Genomic DNA, 21,476 nt, shown 5'->3' with positions numbered 1-21,476 from the left:
GCACTGTTGCCTCGCGAGAAAAATCACGCAGTTTTTTTTCCCCTGTGTGAAACCGGCCTTAATGGGATGACTGCTGGGCACAGCCGCCCCAGAGACTATTGATCCTGTGCTTTACACAGGAGCAATAGTCGTTCTGTGACTGGAAGCAGAGTGCGCTAGAGATCACTTGCAGCCGCCCGCCTCCTTTCACTGTGAACAGGCAGTCGATCAAGGACTGAGCACCTCCTGTTTACACGAGCTGATAGTCTCTCATTTTGTAGGTGAGCTAAAAACCAAGAGACTCGACAAATGAACGATTTGTTGTTTAGTTCTGTCGGCAGTTACTCGTACACGGACCAATTATTGCCAGAATTCGCCATTTCCAGCGATTATTCGGGTGATAATGACCTCCTGTAAAAGGTACCCACAACCTACACAAATCTCTCCCCTGTTACTTTGTTACAATGTATCGGGCAGGAGTCGAGTTGGATATGACTAGGGCCCCCTGCACACGGGCGGAAATTCCGCGGCGGGATTTCCCGCAGAATTTCTGCCCGTGGAAGCTGCCATAGGATTGCGTTAGAAAACGCAATCCTATGCAGACGGCCGCGATTTGTCCGCACGAAAAACAAATCGCGGCATGCTCTATTTCTGTGCGAGGCTCGCAAAGCCCCGCACAGAAATGTCACTCCCGGGCTGGAGCCGCGGGAGAGGCGAGTGCCGCGCTGGTCTCTGCAGGGGTTCAGGTCGGGTCCCGCTGTGAGAATTCTCGCAGCAGGATCTGACCCGGACGTCTGCAGGCGGCCTAAAACAAATCCTCCGTAAGGGGAAATAGTAGTGCCGTCTCCTCACCTTCCCCCATCTAGTATGTTCTAGCGGGATCAGCCTGATTTTGGCAATGAAGTGCGCTGGGGTGACAGGTTGGGTCAGTGCTACAACAAAGAGGTTAGAATCAGCTTATTTCACAATTAATCTCTTTAATCGGCTCCTGCACAGATACAGAAGATTAAATTACAGCAAGTACGAGAGTATCCCTCTCCGTTGGCCGCCGTCTGTGGATTACGTGGTGCACAAAAACATTTCCTTATTATTTTGTGCTCCCGGGAAATCCATGACAGCTGTAATCGTTGAGCTTTGCCTTGCTTAGACTCTGTCCGTTCCTTAGATGGCGACACCAGGGAGCGCGGAAGCCCGGGAGGCTGATTTGATCATTCACAAGGCTGCCCATTACCATCCGGGAGCTTTGAAGAATTTTTAATGAAGCACAATAGATCCAAACAAATTAATATCAAATGAGCCCGCCGACAGAAAAGTACAAAATGGCGCTGCCAGGGAATCTGTGGTGCTCAAATGGCATAGCAGTCTGCATGTGATGTTAACCCAGGGGTTAAACAGCTCGGCCTCCAACGCACAGCGTCCAAAATCGAAAGACTTTTCTGACACATAAGACGAGGGAAGCTCCGTTGGTGCAGTGAATGCTCTGCTGCAGGACGCCAGAGGGGTGAGAGCGCCTGCGGCTCTGTGAGGAGGGGCGGAGTGCACTGTAGTGATATTAAGGCACACGCACAGGAGAGGGTCCGGCGGTCGTTGTGGAGCAGCACAGCCGGGGGTGTGGAGCAGAATCTCGCCGATACACTGCGTGCAACATCTGTAGAAGTGGGCGGAGTTTAATAAACAAATCAGCTTCTGGTGTATTAATTACTTTCATGATCGTGTCAGAATGTCGACGATATGGAAAAGCAGAAATCAGCAGACAGAGACAAAGGCGAGTCTGAGGACATGTTAACCTCCCAGGTGGAGCGCTCTCTCTGCGGGGGCTATTCCTGCCCAGGTGGAGCGCTCTCTATGCGGGGGCTATTCCTGCCCAGGTGGAGCGCTCTCTATGCGGGGGCTATTCCTGCCCAGGTGGAGCGCTCTCTATGGGGGGGCTATTCCTGCCCAGGTGGAGCGCTCTCTATGCGGGGGCTATTCCTGCCCAGGTGGAGCGCTCTCTATGCGGGGGCTATTCCTGCCCAGGTGGAGCGCTCTCTATGCGGGGGCTATTCCTGCCCAGGTGGAGCGCTCTCTATGCGGGGGCTATTCCTGCCCAGGTGGAGCGCTCTCTATGCGGGGGCTATTCCTGCCCAGGTGGAGCGCTCTCTATGCGGGGGCTATTCCTGCCCAGGTGGAGCGCTCTCTATGCGGGGGCTATTCCTGTACAGGTGGAGCGCTCTCTATGCGGGGGCTATTCCTGTACAGGTGGAGCGCTCTCTATGCGGGGGCTATTCCTGTACAGGTGGAGCGCTCTCTATGCGGGGGCTATTCCTGTACAGGTGGAGCGCTCTCTATGGGGGAGCTATTCCTGTACAGGTGGAGCGCTCTCTATGGGGGGCTATTCCTGTACAGGTGGAGCGCTCTCTATGGGGGGGCTATTCCTGTACAGGTGGAGCGCTCTCTATGGGGGGGCTATTCCTGTACAGGTGGAGCGCTCTCTATGGGGGGGCTATTCCTGCCCAGGTGGAGCGCTCTCTATGCGGGGGCTATTCCTGCCCAGGTGGAGCGCTCTCTATGCGGGGGCTATTCCTGCCCAGGTGGAGCGCTCTCTATGGGGGGGCTATTCCTGTACAGGTGGAGCGCTCTCTATGGGGGAGCTATTCCTGTACAGGTGGAGCGCTCTCTATGGGGGGGCTATTCCTGTACAGGTGGAGCGCTCTCTATGGGGGGGCTATTCCTGTACAGGTGGAGCGCTCTCTATGGGGGGGCTATTCCTGTACAGGTGGAGCGCTCTCTATGGGGGGGCTATTCCTGTACAGGTGGAGCGCTCTCTCTGCGGGGGCTATTCCTGTACAGGTGGAGCGCTCTCTCTGCGGGGGCTATTCCTGTACAGGTGGAGCGCTCTCTCTGCGGGGGCTATTCCTGTACAGGTGGAGCGCTCTTTATGCGGGGGCTATTACAGTACAGGTGGAGTGCACTGTGTAGTGGATATTACTGTATAGGTAAATCTCATGAGTAGGAGGTATATAGGATTTGTAGAGGGTCTCATTAACACCATATAGTACAGATTCTATAAGCCAGGGCCCCCAATGTATTTCTCTGCCCTCCAGCAGAGCACTTTGGATGCAGCAACATGCCAGCCCTTTCATTACTGGGCCAGCAGGGGTGAGGAAGTGAATGATGTCACCCCCTCCAGGGTAGGGTGACACAGATACGAGGTGAGTCACAGTGACACTGACCCCTCTCACAGGACTTCAGCCTCCCTCAGGCGTTGATAGAGTTGGCGACGTCAGTAAACACCAGGCGGGTTGGTCTCTGCAGAGGGCACAGGCTGGTGAGCAAAACCTGAAATACAAGGCAGATAAAGCGGGATCACACACTGGAAATTAATCGCACACCGCGGATTATGTGCTGCACATAGATAAACGGTGCAGATAAGGGTTCGCTAGACACATTCACTGCACCTCCGAGGATCTTACGGCACCCCCTCCCTGTCTATTACTCTTCATACACATCTGATACTTGTAAGATAGAGTTGAAGCGGAGGACCAACGTAGATTTCTATAGATGTGAGTCCAGCGCCAGTGATGGCAGAGCGATTCTTGCTCTCAAAGCAGCTGAAACAGAAACGGGATCGCAACAGGCTCCATTAGGAGTCACTGGGTTCCGTCTGGTGCCGTTCTTAATAGAAGCCATGATGCATGTGCGAATACAGCCTGATGTCTGACTGATCCCTAGTTACATCCGGAGCTGTATTCAAAATTCTGCTGGTTTTCTGTTAGCATTCTGGCGATTGTTTCCCTATTGATTCAGTCGCTTTGCTGCTCGATGAGAGAAGTAGGGTCCATCCTACTGTAGTCTAAGGGTAGGTTCACACTGTGGAAGTCACAGTTTTTACAGTTGGAACACACAAGAAAAATTAAGTGGAGAATTCTGTCGTGTGAATACCACAATGATACAACCATATCTACCACAATGCAATGCAGCAGAGAGTCGTGCAATATGGGATTTCAGTGAGACCATGGAAGGCATCAGCAGTAATATTGGGAAGCATACAGTTATACACTGAATGGCCCCTTTATTAGAGCCCCCTGTCCTCTCAAGATCTTTTCTGTATGGAAATTCTTCCCGTGACCCCGGAGAGCAGCATAAGGTCACGCAACAAGTTTTCTATGAATTAGTTCCAGTGTCAATCCACATTAGATGGGAAAATCCAGCGATCTCAGCGACTTCCAGTGAGGCCTGATCATCGGTGCTGGACTAGCCGGGGCCAGGATTTTCTCATACAACGGTGTGGAGAGTATACAGAGAATGGCGTGATCAGGAAAACATCTAGCAACAGGGGATCCTGTGGACGGAAACAACTCATCACCAAAAGGGGGTCCGAGGAGGATGTCAGGAATCGTTCTGACCAACAGGTGCTGCACAGTCATGCGAATACAATACAGGTGCTCCAACTAACGTATCTGAACACACAACTCTCCATTCCTTAGCACGGATGGGCTATGATGGCAGACGACCAGTTCCAGCACCATTGTGTATAAGAGAAACAAAGGCGAGACCCCAGCGGACAAAAGAACAAAACTTGTATCACCGAGCAGCGCAAAATCATCGGTACTGTTGTACCTTGTCTCCACAAGAACAATGGGTGAAGACAAGATGCACGCCCACAAGCAATGCCGCCAACTGGATAGGTTGGGCCTTATCTTCCCTGCCGACTCCTGTCAATCACCTGTCCGCCGCTCGGCCTTGTCCCCTTACTGGCTCCTGCGCTGTGAGTCTCCTCACTGCCGTCACATATCCCTGGAATAATGCAAAGCCAGCGAGGAAACTGACAGCGGCTGAGCGAGTGCGGCAGAGCAAGGAGGGCTGAAGGCAGAGCGGCGGGACCACTGACAGCTGAGGCCATGGAAGTGTCAAAGCGACGCAGATTTTGGAGCGCTGATGGGAGGCTGCCGGGGATAGTCTTCACGGGGAAGGCGCTGCATCGGAGCTGGTAGGTAACAACTTCCAGGAGGTCACAGTGTTAGAGATTAAGAGTAACACGGTTGGCATCAGCGGACATGGGATGTCTCAGCCGGGACATCTCAAACAGGGTATTGTTGTATCTTGTCTCCTACCAGCGCAGATGAAATTATCGGCAGTGAGCTTACATGCCAGAGGGGTGTGTACAACTGTCACACTGACCCTTCCCTACTAGTGTAAACGGCCAACCCATGTCTTCACCCCTAGTTCCGGTGGAGACAAGATACAACAGTACCAAAAATCATCTGCTCATATGGATCCAGATTTCTGTTGCACTGTATGGATGGAAGGTCAGAATTTGGCGCAAGCAGCATGAATCGATGACCCTTTCCTGTCAGCCTGTTAGAACATGTTAGCATCTCCATCTTATGTGCAGCAACTACAAGAAGCTTCCTGTTTCCAGGGGCCAATATTCCTGCTGAACGTTTTCATCACCTACTAGAATCTACACCACAATGAATTGCTGCGGTTCCGATGGCCAAAGGAGGTCCAATGTGCTACTAGATGGGGGTCTAATAAAGGGTCCTTTCAGTGTATTAGGCATATATAGTACTGGGAAGCTGTGACGGTTCAGCTTTCGTTAGGGTTTTGCACTTTTATAATGATGTATGTACATTACCCGTACAGATAACTATTAGCTCTGATAAGAGCAGCGGTGCCCAAGCTGCTGCGCCTCTTATCTCACATACAGAATATGAGGTTATTACATATGATCTTCCCAAAAACAAGGCCCTCCAAACTGATATTTAATGACACTCAGATACAGAAGTGTGATATCATTGGAAGAGAAACTCAAAAAGTCTTGTTGCACAACATCAAAAATGTTTCCCCCTCAGAGGTGTCAGTGCAGCCCCCTTTGTCACTGGACACACATGGAGCCAGTAGACAAGTTCCTGTCGTACACCTTGTAGCGGATAACCTTTGTTAATCACAGAAAATGCCTTTAACCTCTTCCCTTCGCAAGGCGTAAATGTACACCCTGGGTAAGAAGGGGTTCTCGTGACAAACAGCACTAGTGGGGATCAGAGAGTACACTAATCCCACCAGTTAACCCCTTACATGACACGATCAATGCTGATCATGGCATGTTCAAGGTTCACTGAGGGAGGGTGCTCCCTCTAGGACATCATCAGCACTCTGTCATGGGTGCCATGGCAACCGGATGGCAGTGAATGGTGTCTGGGTCCGCCATGGCCTGTGTGTGCTATAATAAGTGATAATGCATTGCAGTACAGGAGTACTGCTGTCAGAGGTATAACTTGAAGCTTCTGGGCCCCAATGCAAAACCTGTAACAGGGCCTCCAACTATAATACTTTATTCATCGTACTGGGCTCCCTATATGGAGAAGAGAGGCCTTATGGGCCCCCTAAGGCTCCTGGGACCGGGTGCAACCAATTCCCCTATGGTTACGCCCCTGACTGCAGTGTATTACCAGAGGAATCATAGCATCACATGAGACATAAAAAAAATGTAAACAGTGGTTTCCAACCCACAGAATAAAGACAACGGGTCATTTTTCCTACAATGGGACCATTTTTTTTACATTTTACACCACTTAAAATTCACTACGTTTTTGAACACATTAAATGGTACCATAAAAAAATGAAGATCTTCCTTTTAAGAACAAACTCCTATGCTTACATCAACGAAAATTAAAAAAAAAAAAAAAGTATAAAAGGAAACCCCAAACCTGGGTACTAGTTAAAGGGTTAAACGGTTCAATAAATAAGATGGCTGCCTCCCCATTGTGGCTTGGTAGGGGTTTTCACAGTTCCTAAAATTCTAACATTTCCTCTGCACTTGTCCTATGGTTTTCAGCTTGCAGTAAACACCTAGAGACAGCAGAGGGTGCTGCTAGATAAAGAAAAGAAAGTAGTAGGACCTGTTGTTGTTAGCCATTATTCCCTGAGATAATAGGGAAACAATAGTCTTTTGCAGGTTTGAGTATGAAATTGTTCCATTAAAGCCCCGTTTACACACACAGATAGTCGCTCAAAATTAATCAGAAACTGACAGTTTTGAGCTATCATTTTGCATTAGCTACTAATGGGCTAATCAGCCCATTAGTAGCTCACTAGCTTCATTTGAGTGTATTTAGAGAACAGTGGGTGGTCTGTTCTCTAAATACATCGCTATTGTTCTCCAGCGGGACAGTAGCTGAAAGAATGTTATCGGCGCTGCACACGTCCATGGGACGATGGATTTTAAGCGGAGCTGAACTGACCGATGGACGAAAAGTGCCCCGCACAGAAATAGAGCATGCCGCGGTTTGTTTGCTGCGCGAGATCTCGAGCGGCCGTCTGCATAGGATTGCGTTTGTTAGCGCAATCCTATGCAGGCTTCCAGCGGCGGAAATCCCGCGGAATTTCGCCTGTCTGCAGGCGGCCTTACATGTAAAGCTCATAAATATTTTTCAGCTCTCATCAGAACAGGCTGTATCCCTGGGGGTCCCAAACCTCTTCTGTATGGGGAAATAACTATAAGGGGCAAGTTGTGGTCACACCAAGCCCAGAAGCTTGTGGGGAGGGGAGAGGAGGGAAGGCGGGGGTGTCAAAGGAAGTGCAGTACTATACAATGACTGGCTCTTTATTAGAGTCCACAAGGTGATAAAATTGTTCTGCTGGAATATTGGCCCCTGCGGACAGGAAGCCTTTTGCAGTTGCTACAGATTAGATTGAGGTGCTGACATATTCACAGCTAACAGCAAGGGGTCATCGATTCATGCTGCTTGCGACAAATTCTGACCTGCCATCAGCACAGAAATCTGGATCTATCTGACCAGGTGATGTTTTTCTGCTGCTCAGTGATACAAGTTTTGCTCTTTGACTCAATGATGCTGGAACTGGTCGTCTGCCGTTATACCCCATCCGTGCTAAGGAACGGCAAGTTGAGTGTTTGGATACATTAGTTGGAGCACCAGCATTGCATTCGGCTGCTCCTATTGTTCAGAATGATTCTTGACATCCTCCTCGGTTCCCCTTTCTCTAGATGTTTTTTCTTGATCATGCCATTCACCATTCTCGGTATACTCCCCACATTATACAAGAAAACCCACGCGGTTGGCAGTAACATCCCGGCCCCGGCTAGTCTAGCACCGATGACCAGGCCACATTTGAAGTCGCTTAAATTGCTGGATTTTTCCCATCTAATGTGGATTCACACTGAAACTGATCCATGGAAACCTTGTCATGATTTTATCCTGCACTCTAGGGGCACAGAGAGGATTTCCATAGAGGGAAGCACCAATTACGAGAGGGACATGGGCTAATAAAGGGTTCATTTACTGTAAATGATGCATCATAGTTTTGAGCGCTGCTACCAGTTTTACATTGGGTCTTAGGGATTTAATAACCCCCCTTGGCTCAGGTGATGGGTCAGTGTAGTACACCCCAGCCTATACCACAGACACGCTCACCTTTCCCTGGGGTTGCAGATCCCGGTTTGGTTCCAGTAGTTCTTGCTCCAGATCTTCCTGTTCCTCGGCCGGGTCAAAGTTGTACATTGGCATCAGCTGATGGCGGAGTTTCTCCAACCTGACATGGAAAGAAGAGACATCGGATAGCGAGGGGTCACTGTGCAATACCAAATATATGAGAGACAGCGAGAGAGGAAAGAAATCACAAAGGAGGACGGAGGCTACTTCAGGAGCATTCATGGATCTGGTCCGGGAGGTAGCGGGCCAAGAACACGTACAGAAACACAGAACTACACGGCTTGGCATGAAGAACCAGATCTAACGGGGCTTTACATTAATCTCTCCTGTGCCCTGCGAGTGGCTGCTCTGGGTTTTCCTATTTTGTGTATATAGGAGAAATGTGATACAAGCAGAAAGTGGGAGGACCAGTCACAGTGTACATACAGCACGGCGGGAGCAACATGCAGCTAACGGGACGGTGCAAGGAAGAGGGCAGAAAACAGAGGGATGAAAGGGGCAGCACCCTGCAGGATGGCAAGGCGTCAGACCGATAACAACCATTCATTACAGGTAACTAATCTGCCTACAGTGAGGACACAATATAAATCAATACAAGACCATAATCCAACCATACAAAGCAGACACGACCAATCAGTCTACATAACATGTCTATACTGAGCAGACATGACCAATCAATCCAACACAGTAACCCGTTCATATGGGGCAGACACCACCAATCAATCCAACACCATAACCTCGTATTGGCAAACCTATGGCACGCGTGCCAGAGGGGGCACTCAAAGTCCTCTTTGTGGGCATGCGTGCCAATGGCTAGTCGCCATGCAAGTGCTTACCAGCCAGGGTGCCGCAACTCTCCGGCTGGTAATCACTTAGCGGCGCTGTGTGCACCTGGGATCCTCCTCCCCTGACTCTCTTCCTTGGTTCCGCAGGAGGAGAGGAGAAGGTGTCTAGGCACACACTTCCGCCTGCAGCAGCTCCGAGATAGAAGCAGCAGTGCTTAGACTACAAGGAGGAGGTAAGTATATGGGTTTCGGGGGAAGGGGGGGTGCTATTACTACTGGGGCTACTGTGGGGGTCACTATTACTACTGGGGCCGATATAGGGGAGACTATTGGTAGTAGTGTCCCCTATATCGGTCCCAGTAGTAATAGGATTACTAGGGAGGACACTAGGGTTAATATGATTATTGGGGGCAATATAGGGGACACCATTACTACTGAAAAGGCCTTATCTTTTTTATATAGACGGAGGTAAAAATCATACGCAGACACGAACAATCAATCCAACACCATAACCCATTAATATGGGGCAGACACAAGCAATCAATCCATGTAAATAACCTGTCCATACAGGGCAGACGCAACCAATCAATCGAAGTCCATAACCCATCCATACGAGGTAGACACAACCAATCAGTCCAACACCATAAACTGTCCATACGGAGCAGAAAGTAGCAGTCAACACAGAACCATAACCCATACAGAATAGACACAACCAATCAATCCAATAACAAGGTCAGACAACACCATAAACAATCCAACACCATAACTCATCTATACAGGGCAGACATGACCTATTGATTCACATACATAATTCATCCATATGGAGCTGAGGCTGAATCACTACAAGAACATAAAACCCGTACAGAGCAGACCCAATCAATCAATCTGAGCTGCTCAGCAGACATGACCAATCAATACTGTAACTCAGGGGTCCCCAACTCCAGTCCTCCTGGCACCACAACAGGTCATGTTTTCAGGATATCCTATAGTAAGAACACCTGTGGCAATGTCTGAGGCACCGACAATAATTACATCACCTGTGCAATACTGAGGAAATCCTGAAAACATGACCTGTTGGGGTGCCCCAAGCACTGGAGCGGTGCACCCCGCTATAACTAGACAGTCGTGGCCCATGACATCAGCATTCATCTCCACAGCAGACAGATCGGGGGTCCGAGCGCCACGTTATTATAGGACCCCGGAGACGCCCTTTAGATATGGTCACAAATCTAGTTCCACTCAGACAAAGGGGAAAAGGTGAAGTAAATCGGTAATGATGGCGTGGCGGGGAGCTCACCTCTTCTGCTTCCTGATGTACAGAACCTGCCGGCAGCGGAGCAAGAGACAGGGAGAAACAGAGAATTCAGAGGAGAAACAATGAGACAGAGCTGGACAGACACCTAGAGCGCTGCGGCGGGACATAGTCCGCAAGCTACACGTCACCAGCGCAGTACATTCTCTGCGATCCTGACCCCCACCAGCTCTTACACTCCAGTAATAAGGTATATAGCATGCTCTTGCTCAGATCATGTGACTACAGCTCTGGGGGTGAGTGGAGTATAAGATATGTCACAATTACCAAAAGTAACATTTGTAGGTTTGATAAGTGGGTTCAAAAATGGCGATACAACAGTGAATGTTCAGCAAGCAGCCGGGTGTAGAGTCACCAGAGCACAATCACCCAGAGCAGATTTTGGTGCGGATCTGCACCAATACTGCCGATTTTCCGCTGCAGAAAAGTCACAACCGTTCCGCTCCGTGTAAATGTACCCGTTAGGCCTCCCTCACACAGGCGTTTTTGTATAGCGTTTAGCGCTGCCTTTTCAGCGCTGCACTAAACGCTGTACAACACTCCCATTCATTTCAATGGGGCCATTCACACAAGTGTCAAAACGCGGCGTCTTCAACGCTGCACCTTGACAGTGATGCATGTTCTATCTTTGGCTGTTATCAGCCATTGCAATGAATGGGCAGCGGTTTCAGCTCAGCTAAAAACATGGCACAACTTGGTAGCACGTTCTTGGCAGCGCTAAATGCAAGCGCTAGCTGGACTACCAAAAAAAAGTAATACTCACCTAGCAGTTTCCGTTCAGGTCCCCGCCGCCGTTTTCTGGTGCTCCAGGCAGGCCGCCGGGCACTTGTCAGTGCTGACAGACCATCTATTACTGGTGACAGGGATTGAAATCCCTGCCTCCAGCAAGAGATTGCTGTGATTGGTTCAGGAGCGCCAACTCAGCCAATCATTTGAATGACATCATTGAATGGCTGTGATTAGTTCATCGAGTGCCGGCTCCAATTGGCTGAGTTGGCGCTCCTGAACCAATCACAGCAATTTCTTGCTGGAGGCGGGGATTTCAATCCCCGTCACCAGCAATAGATGGTCTATCAGCGCTGACAAGTGCCCTTTTTTTCCCCCCCAAGCTTCCTTGGTTGCATTGGGAGGCATTTCACAGACGTCTTTTTTTTTCAGAGCAGCGCTAAACGCTGTGATTGACTCCCATTGTTTTCAATTGAGCCTCTCAGATAGCCGCTCGATCACAGCGCTGTCCAGTGATTTTCGAGTGGAGCCTCTTCTATTTTTGAGTGTTCAGCGCTCCTCACCAATGATGAGGAGTGCTAAAAGCCGGCATAAAACGAATGTAAAACGCAGCGCTTTCAGCAACGCCTGTGTGAAGGAGGCCTAAGGCTAGTTTACACGGGCACATTGGAATTGCGTATTACGCACGTATTATACAAAATTCACTGACAATCAAATGCATTGATGTACGCAGTTTCGCTCACACTTGCATATGTACATTACGTTTTACGCAAGCACTAAAAAAAAAAAAAAAAATAAGAAAAAAAAAAGCAGCATGTTCTATTTTGCCGCATATTACATGTGAGAGCCCATTGTTCTTTCTGGGCGAATAATCAACGCTGTCTATAAGCGATCACGTTGCAGCATTTATACGCGCCGTTGTACGCTGTCATACACAGCACAAAAATTTTAAAAAAATCACTGACATATGCGGCGTATTACGCACATGGTGGTGAGAGCCTGGCCTTAGGGCTAGTTCACACAGGCGTGTACATATTTTGGTAGCGTAACTACACCCTGGGTATTTTGGCCCTTCTTTCGGGTCTTTGTGTGCATAAATACACAGCGTATTTAAGTGCACAAAAATAATCTAAAGAGGCCATCGTTTTGCTGCGCAATTACACAGTTAATGCACGGGTTTCCTGCGTATTCGCACTGGCCCATTGACTTCAATGAACTATTTTGTTGTGTATTCCGCCCCATAACAGAACGTGCGGGGTATTTTTTTAAGCGACCAAAAGTCATGTGAAAAAAGCTGCACAAGTGAATGAACCCCTAGTAATCAATGAGCTCTGGTCATTGCTTAAACCGCTGCGCAAATATGTACGTGTAAACTAGCCTTTAGGTTCCGTTAGCATCCGTCAGGAGCCCCCATAACGGCTTCTGTCTAATTAGACCAGAAAAACAGCGCTGCGTGCAAATCAACAGATGCGACTAGAACCAATGGGGTCTCTCGGGAGTCAGGTGGTGTAGGTCATGTGATCGGTCTGGCAGAGTAAGGCTGAGTGTCCATGGGCGGGACGGAATATCGTGAGCGGGGGAGCACTAATGTCACCGCGATTTTCTGCAATGATCCTATCTTAATGATAGGTTCACCACGGAGAATCACGGCATGCTGCGATTTTTAGACGCGAGCAATTTTTCGCTTGTGTACATTGGGCTGCACTTTCCATAGTTATCCTATGGAAAGCGTGTCATGCGTGCTCCGCGTACGCAGCAGATCACGCTTTGATAAATTGCCCGTGAACACTCAGCTTTACTGTGACTTCTGCCATCAACAACAATATCTCCATATACAGTGGAGTCACTGTGTACATACATTACTTATCCTGTATTATACTCCAGAGCTGCACTCCCTATTCTGCTGGTGGAGTCACTGCGTACATACATTACATATACTGTACCGATCCTGAGTTACATCCTGTATTCCAGAGCTGCACTCACTTTTCTGCTAGTGGAGTCACTGTGTACATACATTACTTATCCTGTACTGATCCTGAGTTACATCCTGTATTATACTCCAGAGCTGTACTCACTATTCTGCTGGTGGAGTCACTGTGTACATACATTACGAATCCTGTACTGATCCTGAGTTACATCCTATATTATACTCCAGAGCTGCACTCACTATTCTGCTGGTAGAGTCACTGTTTACATACATTACTTATCCTGGGTTACATCCTGTATTATACTCCAGAGCTGCACTCACTATTCTGCTAGTGCAGTCACTGTGTACATACAATACTTATCCTGTACTGATCCTGAGTTACATCTGGTATTATACTCCAGAGCTGCACTCACTATTCTGCTGGTGGAGTCACTGGTACATACATTACCTATCCTGTACTGATCCTGAGTTACATCCGGTATTATACTCCAGAGCTGCACTCACTATTCTGCTGGTGGAGTCACTGTGTGAACACAATCAGGTGGGCAGCCTGTCTCTGGTGACATCTGCACTCGGTGTCTGGTACAGGTGGAGCAGGATGTAGGCCTACATGAACCCACCTACCATTGCCAATGCCAATCCAATGACTGTCACAATGCCAAGGGACAGGAGCCAGGTGCCCACAGTGGGTGTTGCGGCAGTGATGAGGCCCCCCGTGCCGTTATAGGGGGAAGTAGCAGTGCCCGGCTCTGTAGTGACCCTCAGCTGGAGAGGGGGCAGCACGCTGCTTTGATTGTTCATGGCTGTGGGGTCGTCACCGTGAGTCAGGACACATAGTCACACGTTCCACAGCAAACCTGCAGGAGAAGAGACAGAAGACGTTACTGAGTGTACCGGAGGGTCTTCAAGAAATTGTCCATCCTCCTCAGCTACAGCATGACTTGTACTCCAGTCACACCCAGAGCTGCAGACATCATAAACACCAATATGAGACATGCAGAGTTTTATGGTAACACTACATCTTCCACAATACACCGCAACCGAGCATGCTCTGTAGACACTGAGTCAGCAGCGAGAGATTGTCTTGAGAGCCAACAGTAATTCGGAAGAATGGCTACTGCAGCTCTAGATGTGATTGGAGTAGAAGATCAGTTAACACTATGATCATGAGTGCAGCTCTGGATGAGACTGGAGTAGAAGATGAGATAATACTATGCTCATGACTGCAGCTCTGGATGCGATTGGAGTAGAAGATCAGATAACACTATGATCATGACTGCAGCTCTGGATGCGATTGGAGTCACCCCGCAAACCTATCGACTTCAATGTGCCAAATAAGCAGAAGTCCCGACATGATACAATTAGAACGGCAGCTCTGAATGTGACTGGCGTGTAAGACAAGATTTAACAATGCCATTAGGACTGCAGCTCTGGAGGTGACTAGAGTATAAGACGTGATACAATGAGTGCAGCTGTGGTTGTGACTAGAGCGTAAGATATGACATCTCACGATCACCGCACGATAAGTAAATGGCGTAATGGGGCGGATATTTTTCGCAGACGATGGGACATTGCGGTCATTTGAGGTGCGCCAGATACGTACGGCTGGGACACGTGGGGGGTCCCTTCCCTGCATTATGTCCCCAATTACTGCAGGTAAAAGAATAGAACTGTGATGTTCATCCCACAGCGTCAGTCAGACGACGGTTTCCATGACAACCACCGGTCGGTTCACCCCACAGGCTGAACATTACAGGTTCATTATTCAGACACTGTCCACTAATTAGAAGACACGACCGTATGATTATATGATGTACGAGCAGGAGGAGTCTCACCTGTGGGTGTGGAGCGGTGCCCGGCCCGGGCGGAACGCCCTCCTCTGTGGCGGCCCTCGGCGGCTTTAGTTTCGGCCCCGCTCTCCGCCTGTGACTAGATGCTTAACCCCGCCCCCTCTCAGTCAGAACTATCCTCTGATTGGTAACTAGGCCTGCCACTCACTAAGCAAAGTGAGGCGGGGAAAGATGTCGGATGCGCAGTTGTACCAATACGCATGCGCGGGTCGTGAATGAATAAACAAAAGGCTTTTCTCATGGACGTAAGTAGCCATTTTTACTAAGGGCGCTCCCGTAGTGCTGTGCAATGCTGGGCCCGATTCTCCGTCTTCTTTACAGGATGACGTCTTCATAATAGCTCCTGAGCTGAAGACCGGAAGTTGGATTTTTAATCAAAAAGTGTTTTGACCCCGAGTGGTCTGCTCCTGAGGAAACAATACTGTTGTAGGAACTAATGTGACAAGGGTCATATTTCCTGAGGACGCCGGAAGTGGAGGTACCAGAGTATAGTGCGTGATCTGTTAACCCCTCTGCTCCCAGGTAGGATCAGTAAGTTGCTGGGGGTCATGCTGTGACTTGTAGTTCCACCATACATATATAATCCTATATGTAAATAAGAAATTTTCTTCTTACGTGTCTCGTTAACCCTTGAGACGTGACCTTTTTGCTTTTGTTTTCTCCTTCCCACTTTTAAATAAATCATACGTTTTTTTAATTTATGTTTCAGTCATCTCACCCACAAGGGCTTGTATTTTTCAGTAGTATGTAAAGCACCACTTAATGTACTGAAAAACGTAAAACATTTCTGAGGAGTGCAGCGAGAAAAAAATGAAATTGCGTTTTTCTCTTGCGGGGGATCTATGGTAGTGTGACTAAAATTCATATGTTGCAGAACATGCTTCACCGGAAACCAAATACTGGAATGTCCGTTGAGAAGTGATCGCCACCCCAAGAATTTCGTAGCTTCCTTACAATTAGGGCGGTTTCACACGGGCGATGTGAGAGTAAAACGTTGAATTCTGAAACCAATGATTGTCAATGATTTCCTTCACATTTGCGATGTTTTCACTGATGCGATGTTGCGAGAAAAAAAATCGCAGCATGTTCTTATCTTTTTACGATGTGTGATTTTTATTTTTTTTTCTATTTAAAGCCCCCATGTTCACCTATGAGCTTCCTTTTTATGGCATCGCACGTTTCAGGATTAGAAAATCCTATTGACTTTTGTGGTAAAAAAAAAAAGCGTTGAGATTATTCTGTAAAAAAGCAAACAAAGGGGCGATTTTCTTGCGGCAAAATCGCGATCGCTTGTGTAAAACGAGCCCTAGGGCGCATTTACACAGGCGAGTGCAATATCTATCCGAGAAACTTAAACGGTATTGCACTTGCAAGGCCGCGATTTGTATGCGACTGCAATGCATTTTGCAAGAAAATCACATTGCGCTCGTATCGCTAAACTTGTCAAAATATGCAACGCCAATTCCGTAAAAAATGTGCGCTTATGCTCCACTGAATCCAGCCTAAGAGCTGTCTGCTTCCAATACAAACTGTCATCGCTAAGGGCCCACTCACATGGGCATATTATCCGTGGTTTTAACTGACTGAATACAGGTAGTGCACGGATCCATTAAAGTAAATTAAGGTATTTGCACGGGCGTTCTTTTTTTTCTTTTTTTTTTTTTTTTTAGACAGTTTTTTTCTTCTTGTGCGTGTGAAGAATGGACAACACACGGGCGTTAAACATGCACCATAAAACGCCTGCATATAAACACAGTGAAATCGGTCCATTTTTCATGGACCGAAATGGCATACTTCCGTGTGCACAAGCCCTAATACAGAGGTAGAAGACGGGATATGGTGCAGTAACACTTCGGCAATAAGAGGAGGATGGGGCCTTTCATTATCCTCACAGACCGCAGTGCTAGGGCGCGTTCACGCAGTGGTTTTACTTCACTGTGAGATTCCGTCTGGGGGTTACTTCACAGGTGCCGGAACCCCCGAACGGAAACAAACAGAACCATTCACTGTCATTTGTGCAACGGACGCCCCTTTGTTGTCCTCTGACAAGGGTCCTGTTACGTTTGGAGTATAGAATAATAGTTGTCTACGTTATTCTATACGCTAAATATAACGTAAGGGACACTTGGAAAACGGACACCAAAATGGAGTCTGTGTCACTAACGACAGTGAGAGGTTCCTTTCTTTCCTGTCCGGGGGTTCCGTCACAATGCTTTTTTCTGCAACTGTGATGGAATCCCACGGCCTAGTGAAAAACAGCATAAGAGCAATTCAATATGGCGAGTCTTCCTGTGCCGACATCAGATTTCACTTCCTCCTCCGGGGCATAGTCTCTCCCAGCCACTGAAGGGTTATATACATCCACATTAGCATAATCACCCTCTGATAGAACTAATTATTTAGGGCTCCTTAACAACAGCGGTTGGGGTTCCATTTTCCTATTCCACCCAGGGAGCAGGCGCCACCTGGCTAAATAGAACCGTCTTATTACGGAACTGAACGCCACAGGATGGACAACATTGAATATAATGGGGTCTGTTTGATTTCCAGCCAGCAGTCCGAGATTTTATCGAAATTGACAGGACAAAATAGCGCCCAAATAATGCCGCTGTACATAAGGCCTTTGTAGTACCATCACATGGGGGATATGATACTTCTATATAGTGCCTAAATAATGCTGCTGTACATAAGGCCTTTGTAGTACCATCACACGGGGGATATGATACTGCTATACAGTGCCCAAATAATGCTGCTGTACATAAGGCCTTTGTAGTACCATCACATGGGGGATATGATACTGCTATATAGTGCCTAAATAATGCTGCTGTACATAAGGCTTTTGTAGTACCATCACACAGGGGATATGATACTGCTGTATAGTGCCCAAATAATGCCGCTGTACATAAGGCCTTTGTAGTATCATCGCATGGGGAATATGATACTGCTATATAGCGCCCAAATAATGCCTCTGTACATAAGGCCTTTGTAGTGTCATCACACGGGGGATATGATACTGCTATATAGCGCCCAAATAATGCCGCTGTACATAAGGCCTTTGTAGTATCATCACATGGGGGATATGATACTGCTATATAGTGCCCAAATAATGCAGCTGTACATAAGGCTTTTGTAGTACCATCACACAGGGGATATGATACTGCTATACAGTGCCCAAATAATGCAGCTGTACATAAGGCTTTTGTAGTACCATCACACAGGGGATATGATACTGCTGTATAGTGCCCAAATAATGCAGCTGTACATAAGGCTTTTGTAGTACCATCACACAGGGGATATGATACTGCTGTATAGTGCCCAAATAATGCAGCTGTACATAAGGCTTTTGTAGTACCATCACACAGGGGATATGATACTGCTGTATAGTGCCCAAATAATGCAGCTGTACATAAGGCTTTTGTAGTACCATCACACAGGGGATATGATACTGCTGTATAGTGCCCAAATAATGCAGCTGTACATAAGGCTTTTGTAGAACCATCACACAGGAGATATGATACTGCTATATAGCGCCCAAATAATGCAGCTGTACGTAAGGCCTTTGTAGTACCATCACATGGGGGATATGATACTGCTATACAGTGCCCAAATAATGCTGCTGTACATAAGGCCTTTGTAGTACCATCACATGGGGATATGATACTTCTATATAGCGCCCAAATAATACTGATATACATGACCCTTGTAATACATTAATGCAGGGAGTCATAATGCTGTCATATAGTGCCTCTGTAATACCAGCATACAGGGAACATGATACTGCCATATAGCACTCAAATAATTCTGCTATACATAAGGCCCTTGGAATACCATCATACATGGGACATGATACTGCCATATAGTGCACAAATAATGCTGCTGTGCATAAGGCTCTTGTGATATCATCATACGAAGAACGTGATACTGCTGTAGAGCACCCAAATAATGCTGCTCTACATAAGACCCCTGTAATACATTAATGTTGGGGGACATGATAATGCCATATAGTGCCCAAATAATGCTTCTATATATAAAGTCCTTGTAATACCATCATATGGGCACTTTACGCTCTCATATAGCGCCCAAATAATGCTTCTGCTATTATAGTTCCCACAGTCACTCAATTTTCCACGCACCCTGAATTGCATGTAACAGGGAATTGAGATTTAAAATTGCACGCCCACCACTTCTCTACTGCTGATTTTAATATACTGGTGTCAGTCTTCACTGTAGTTCTAACATTCTATTCATAAATTAGACAGCTCAGGATGAATAGTAGGGTAGTGTCAATGATGCGGTTTATAGGGACTGTTAGGGTGGTGGCCAGGGGTCAAAGACAGAACTGAAGGTGATGATAATGAGTTTTTATATCAGTGGGTAGCAGGTTGTCAGCTGCATATAATGATCTGTGGGTGCAGATTGGGTGCTCAGCCACCTCTTTACTGTCTGATTGCTGCATCCTGATCTCACATTATGAGTTGTTCTCTCTCACTGCAGGTCATGCGTCTTTTATTGCGATGTTTTGTTGCCAGAGTTGCCCATACGCCAGTACCATGCCGAAGGATGGGAGCAACCGGAATGACACCGGATAAGCTGGTATCATATTGGCAGAAGGTCTTCCACAAATATGGGATTCCCGAAGCGAAGGACTCCAGCCGCATACTTGTAGCTCATGCATTGGGTGCAAAGACCGTGAGTGCAGACCGTTAAAGACTGAGGGCAGTATGTAAAAGAGTGTAGAGCAGAGAAGCTGGGAGCAGGATGCAGAGCGAGAGTGCAGAGCAGAGCACCTGGGAGCAGGATGCAGAGCGAGAGTGCAGAGCAGAGCACCTGGGAGCAGGATGCAGAGCGAGAGTGCAGAGCAGAGCACCTGGGAGCAGGATGCAGAGCGAGAGTGCAGAGCAGAGCACCTGGGAGCAGGATGCAGAGCGAGAGTGCAGAGCAGAGAAGCTGGGAGCAGGATGCAGAGCGAGAGTGCAGAGCAGAGAAGCTGGGAGCAGGATGCAGAGCGAGAGTGCAGAGCAGAGAAGCTGGGAGCAGGATGCAGAGCGAGAGTGCAGGGCAGAGAAGCTGGGAGCAGGATGCAGAGCGAGAGTGCAGGGCAGAGAAGCTGGGAGCAGGATGCAGAGCGAGAGTGCAGGGCAGAGAAGCTGGGAGCAGGATGCAGAGCGAGAGTGCAGGGCAGAGAAGCTGGGAGCAGGATGCAGAGCGAGAGTGCAGAGCAGAGAAGCTGGGAGCAGGATGCAGAGCGAGAGTGCAGGGCAGAGAAGCTGGGAGCAGGATGCAGAGCGAGAGTGCAGGGCAGAGAAGCTGGGAGCAGGATGCAGAGCGAGAGTTCAGGGCAGAGAAGCTGGGAGCAGGATGCAGAGCGAGAGTGCAGAGCAGAGAACCTGAGAGCAGGATGCACAGCGAGAGTGCAGAGCAGAGAACCTGAGAGCAGGATGCAGAGCAGAGAACCCGAGAGCAGGATGCAGAGGGAGAGTGCAGAGCAGAGAACCTGAGAGCAGGATGCAGAGGGAGAGTGCAGCGCAGAGAACCTGAGAGCAGGATGCAGAGCGAGAGTGCAGAGCCGAGAACCTGAGAGCAGGATGCAGAGCGAGGGTGCAGAGCAGAGAACCTGAGAGCAGGATGCAGAGAGAGAGTGCGGAGCAGAGAAGCTGGGAACAGGATCCAGAGGGAGTGCAGAGCAGAGAAGCTGGGAACAGGATGCAGAGCGAGATTGCAGAGCAGAGAAGCTGGGAGCAGGATGCAGAAAGAGTGCAGAGCAGAGAAGCTGGGAGCAGGATGCAGAGAGAGAGTGCGGAGCAGAGAAGCTGGGAACAGGATGCAGAGGGAGAGTGCAGAGCAGATAACCTGGGAGCAGGATGAAGAGCGAGAGTGCAGAGCAGAGAAGCTGGAAGCAGGGTGCAGAGCAGAGAACTTGGGAGCAGGATGTAGAGGAAGAGTGCAGAGCAGAGAAACTGGGAGCAGGATGCGGAATGAGAGTGCAGAGCAGAGAACCTGGAAGCAGGATCCAGAATGAGAGTGCAGAGCAGAGAACCTGGGAGCAAGATGCAGAGAGAGAGTGCAGAGCAGAGAAGCTGGGAACCGGATCCAGAGGGAGAGTGCAGAGCAGAGCACCTGGGAGCAGGATGCAGAGCGAGAGTGCAGGGCAGAGAAGCTGGGAGCAGGATGCAGAGCGAGAGTTCAGGGCAGAGAAGCTGGGAGCAGGATGCAGAGCGAGAGTGCAGGGCAGAGAAGCTGGGAGCAGGATGCAGAGCGAGAGTGCAGAGCAGAGAAGCTGGGAGCAGGATCCAGAGGGAGAGTGCAGAGCAGAGAACCTGGAAGCAGGATCCAGAGGGAGAGTGCAGAGCAGAGAACCTGGAAGCAGGATCCAGAGGGAGAGTGCAGAGCAGAGAACCTGGAAGCAGGATCCAGAGGGAGAGTGCAGAGCAGAGAACCTGGAAGCAGGATCCAGAGGGAGAGTGC

At 48.6% G+C, this 21,476-nt stretch overlaps 2 protein-coding genes across 6 annotated transcripts in view; one reads left to right on the top strand and one right to left on the bottom strand.

Moving 5' to 3' along the window:
• HEMK1 (HemK methyltransferase family member 1) overlaps positions 1-21,476 on the top strand; it is a 48,676-nt gene that overhangs the window by 11,714 nt on the left and 15,486 nt on the right. Inside the window, exons 1-2 of one of the 4 annotated variants that reach the window (XM_066596901.1) lie at positions 15,237-15,489; positions 19,506-19,700. In XM_066596901.1, the coding sequence (XP_066452998.1) occupies positions 19,509-19,700 (192 nt within the window). In that variant the 5' untranslated portion in view covers positions 15,237-15,489; positions 19,506-19,508. Of the gene's footprint in view, positions 1-15,236; positions 15,543-19,505; positions 19,701-21,476 lie in introns of those variants that run through there. The other 3 variants (XM_066596900.1, XM_066596899.1, XM_066596902.1) reach the window with 3 other exon arrangements.
• On the bottom strand, positions 937-15,140 carry C3H3orf18 (chromosome 3 C3orf18 homolog). 2 transcript variants are annotated; one of them, XM_066596904.1, is made up of 6 exons: positions 14,997-15,140; positions 13,786-14,018; positions 10,494-10,519; positions 8,394-8,511; positions 3,192-3,297; positions 937-1,627 (listed from the first exon to the last, which is right to left on the bottom strand). In XM_066596904.1, the coding sequence occupies exons 2-5, from the start codon at positions 13,960-13,962 to the stop codon at positions 3,217-3,219; spliced, it is 402 nt and encodes a 133-aa protein (XP_066453001.1). In that variant the 5' UTR covers positions 13,963-14,018; positions 14,997-15,140; the 3' UTR covers positions 937-1,627; positions 3,192-3,216. The 2 variants fall into 2 exon arrangements, with proteins under 2 accessions (XP_066453001.1, XP_066453000.1); XM_066596903.1 differs by having other exon boundaries at positions 937-3,297.

The sequence above is a fragment of the Eleutherodactylus coqui genome, chromosome 3 (assembly GCF_035609145.1).
Source record: "Eleutherodactylus coqui strain aEleCoq1 chromosome 3, aEleCoq1.hap1, whole genome shotgun sequence".
NCBI lineage: Eukaryota > Metazoa > Chordata > Amphibia > Anura > Eleutherodactylidae > Eleutherodactylus > Eleutherodactylus coqui.
This window is presented reverse-complemented; position numbering and strand designations above follow the sequence as displayed.

Excerpts from the sequence above, each read along its gene's own strand:
- C3H3orf18 (XM_066596903.1), bottom strand. The coding sequence starts at position 13,962 with ATGAACAATCAAAGCAGCGTGCTGCCCCCTCTCCAGCTGAGGGTCACT. Across the intron at positions 10,520-13,785 it reads TTGGATTGGCATTGGCAATG|GTTCTGTACATCAGGAAGCA; the intron begins GTAGGTGGGTTC and ends CGCTGCCGGCAG. Across the intron at positions 3,298-8,393 it reads ATCTGCAACCCCAGGGAAAG|GTTTTGCTCACCAGCCTGTG; the intron begins GTGAGCGTGTCT and ends CTTGTATTTCAG.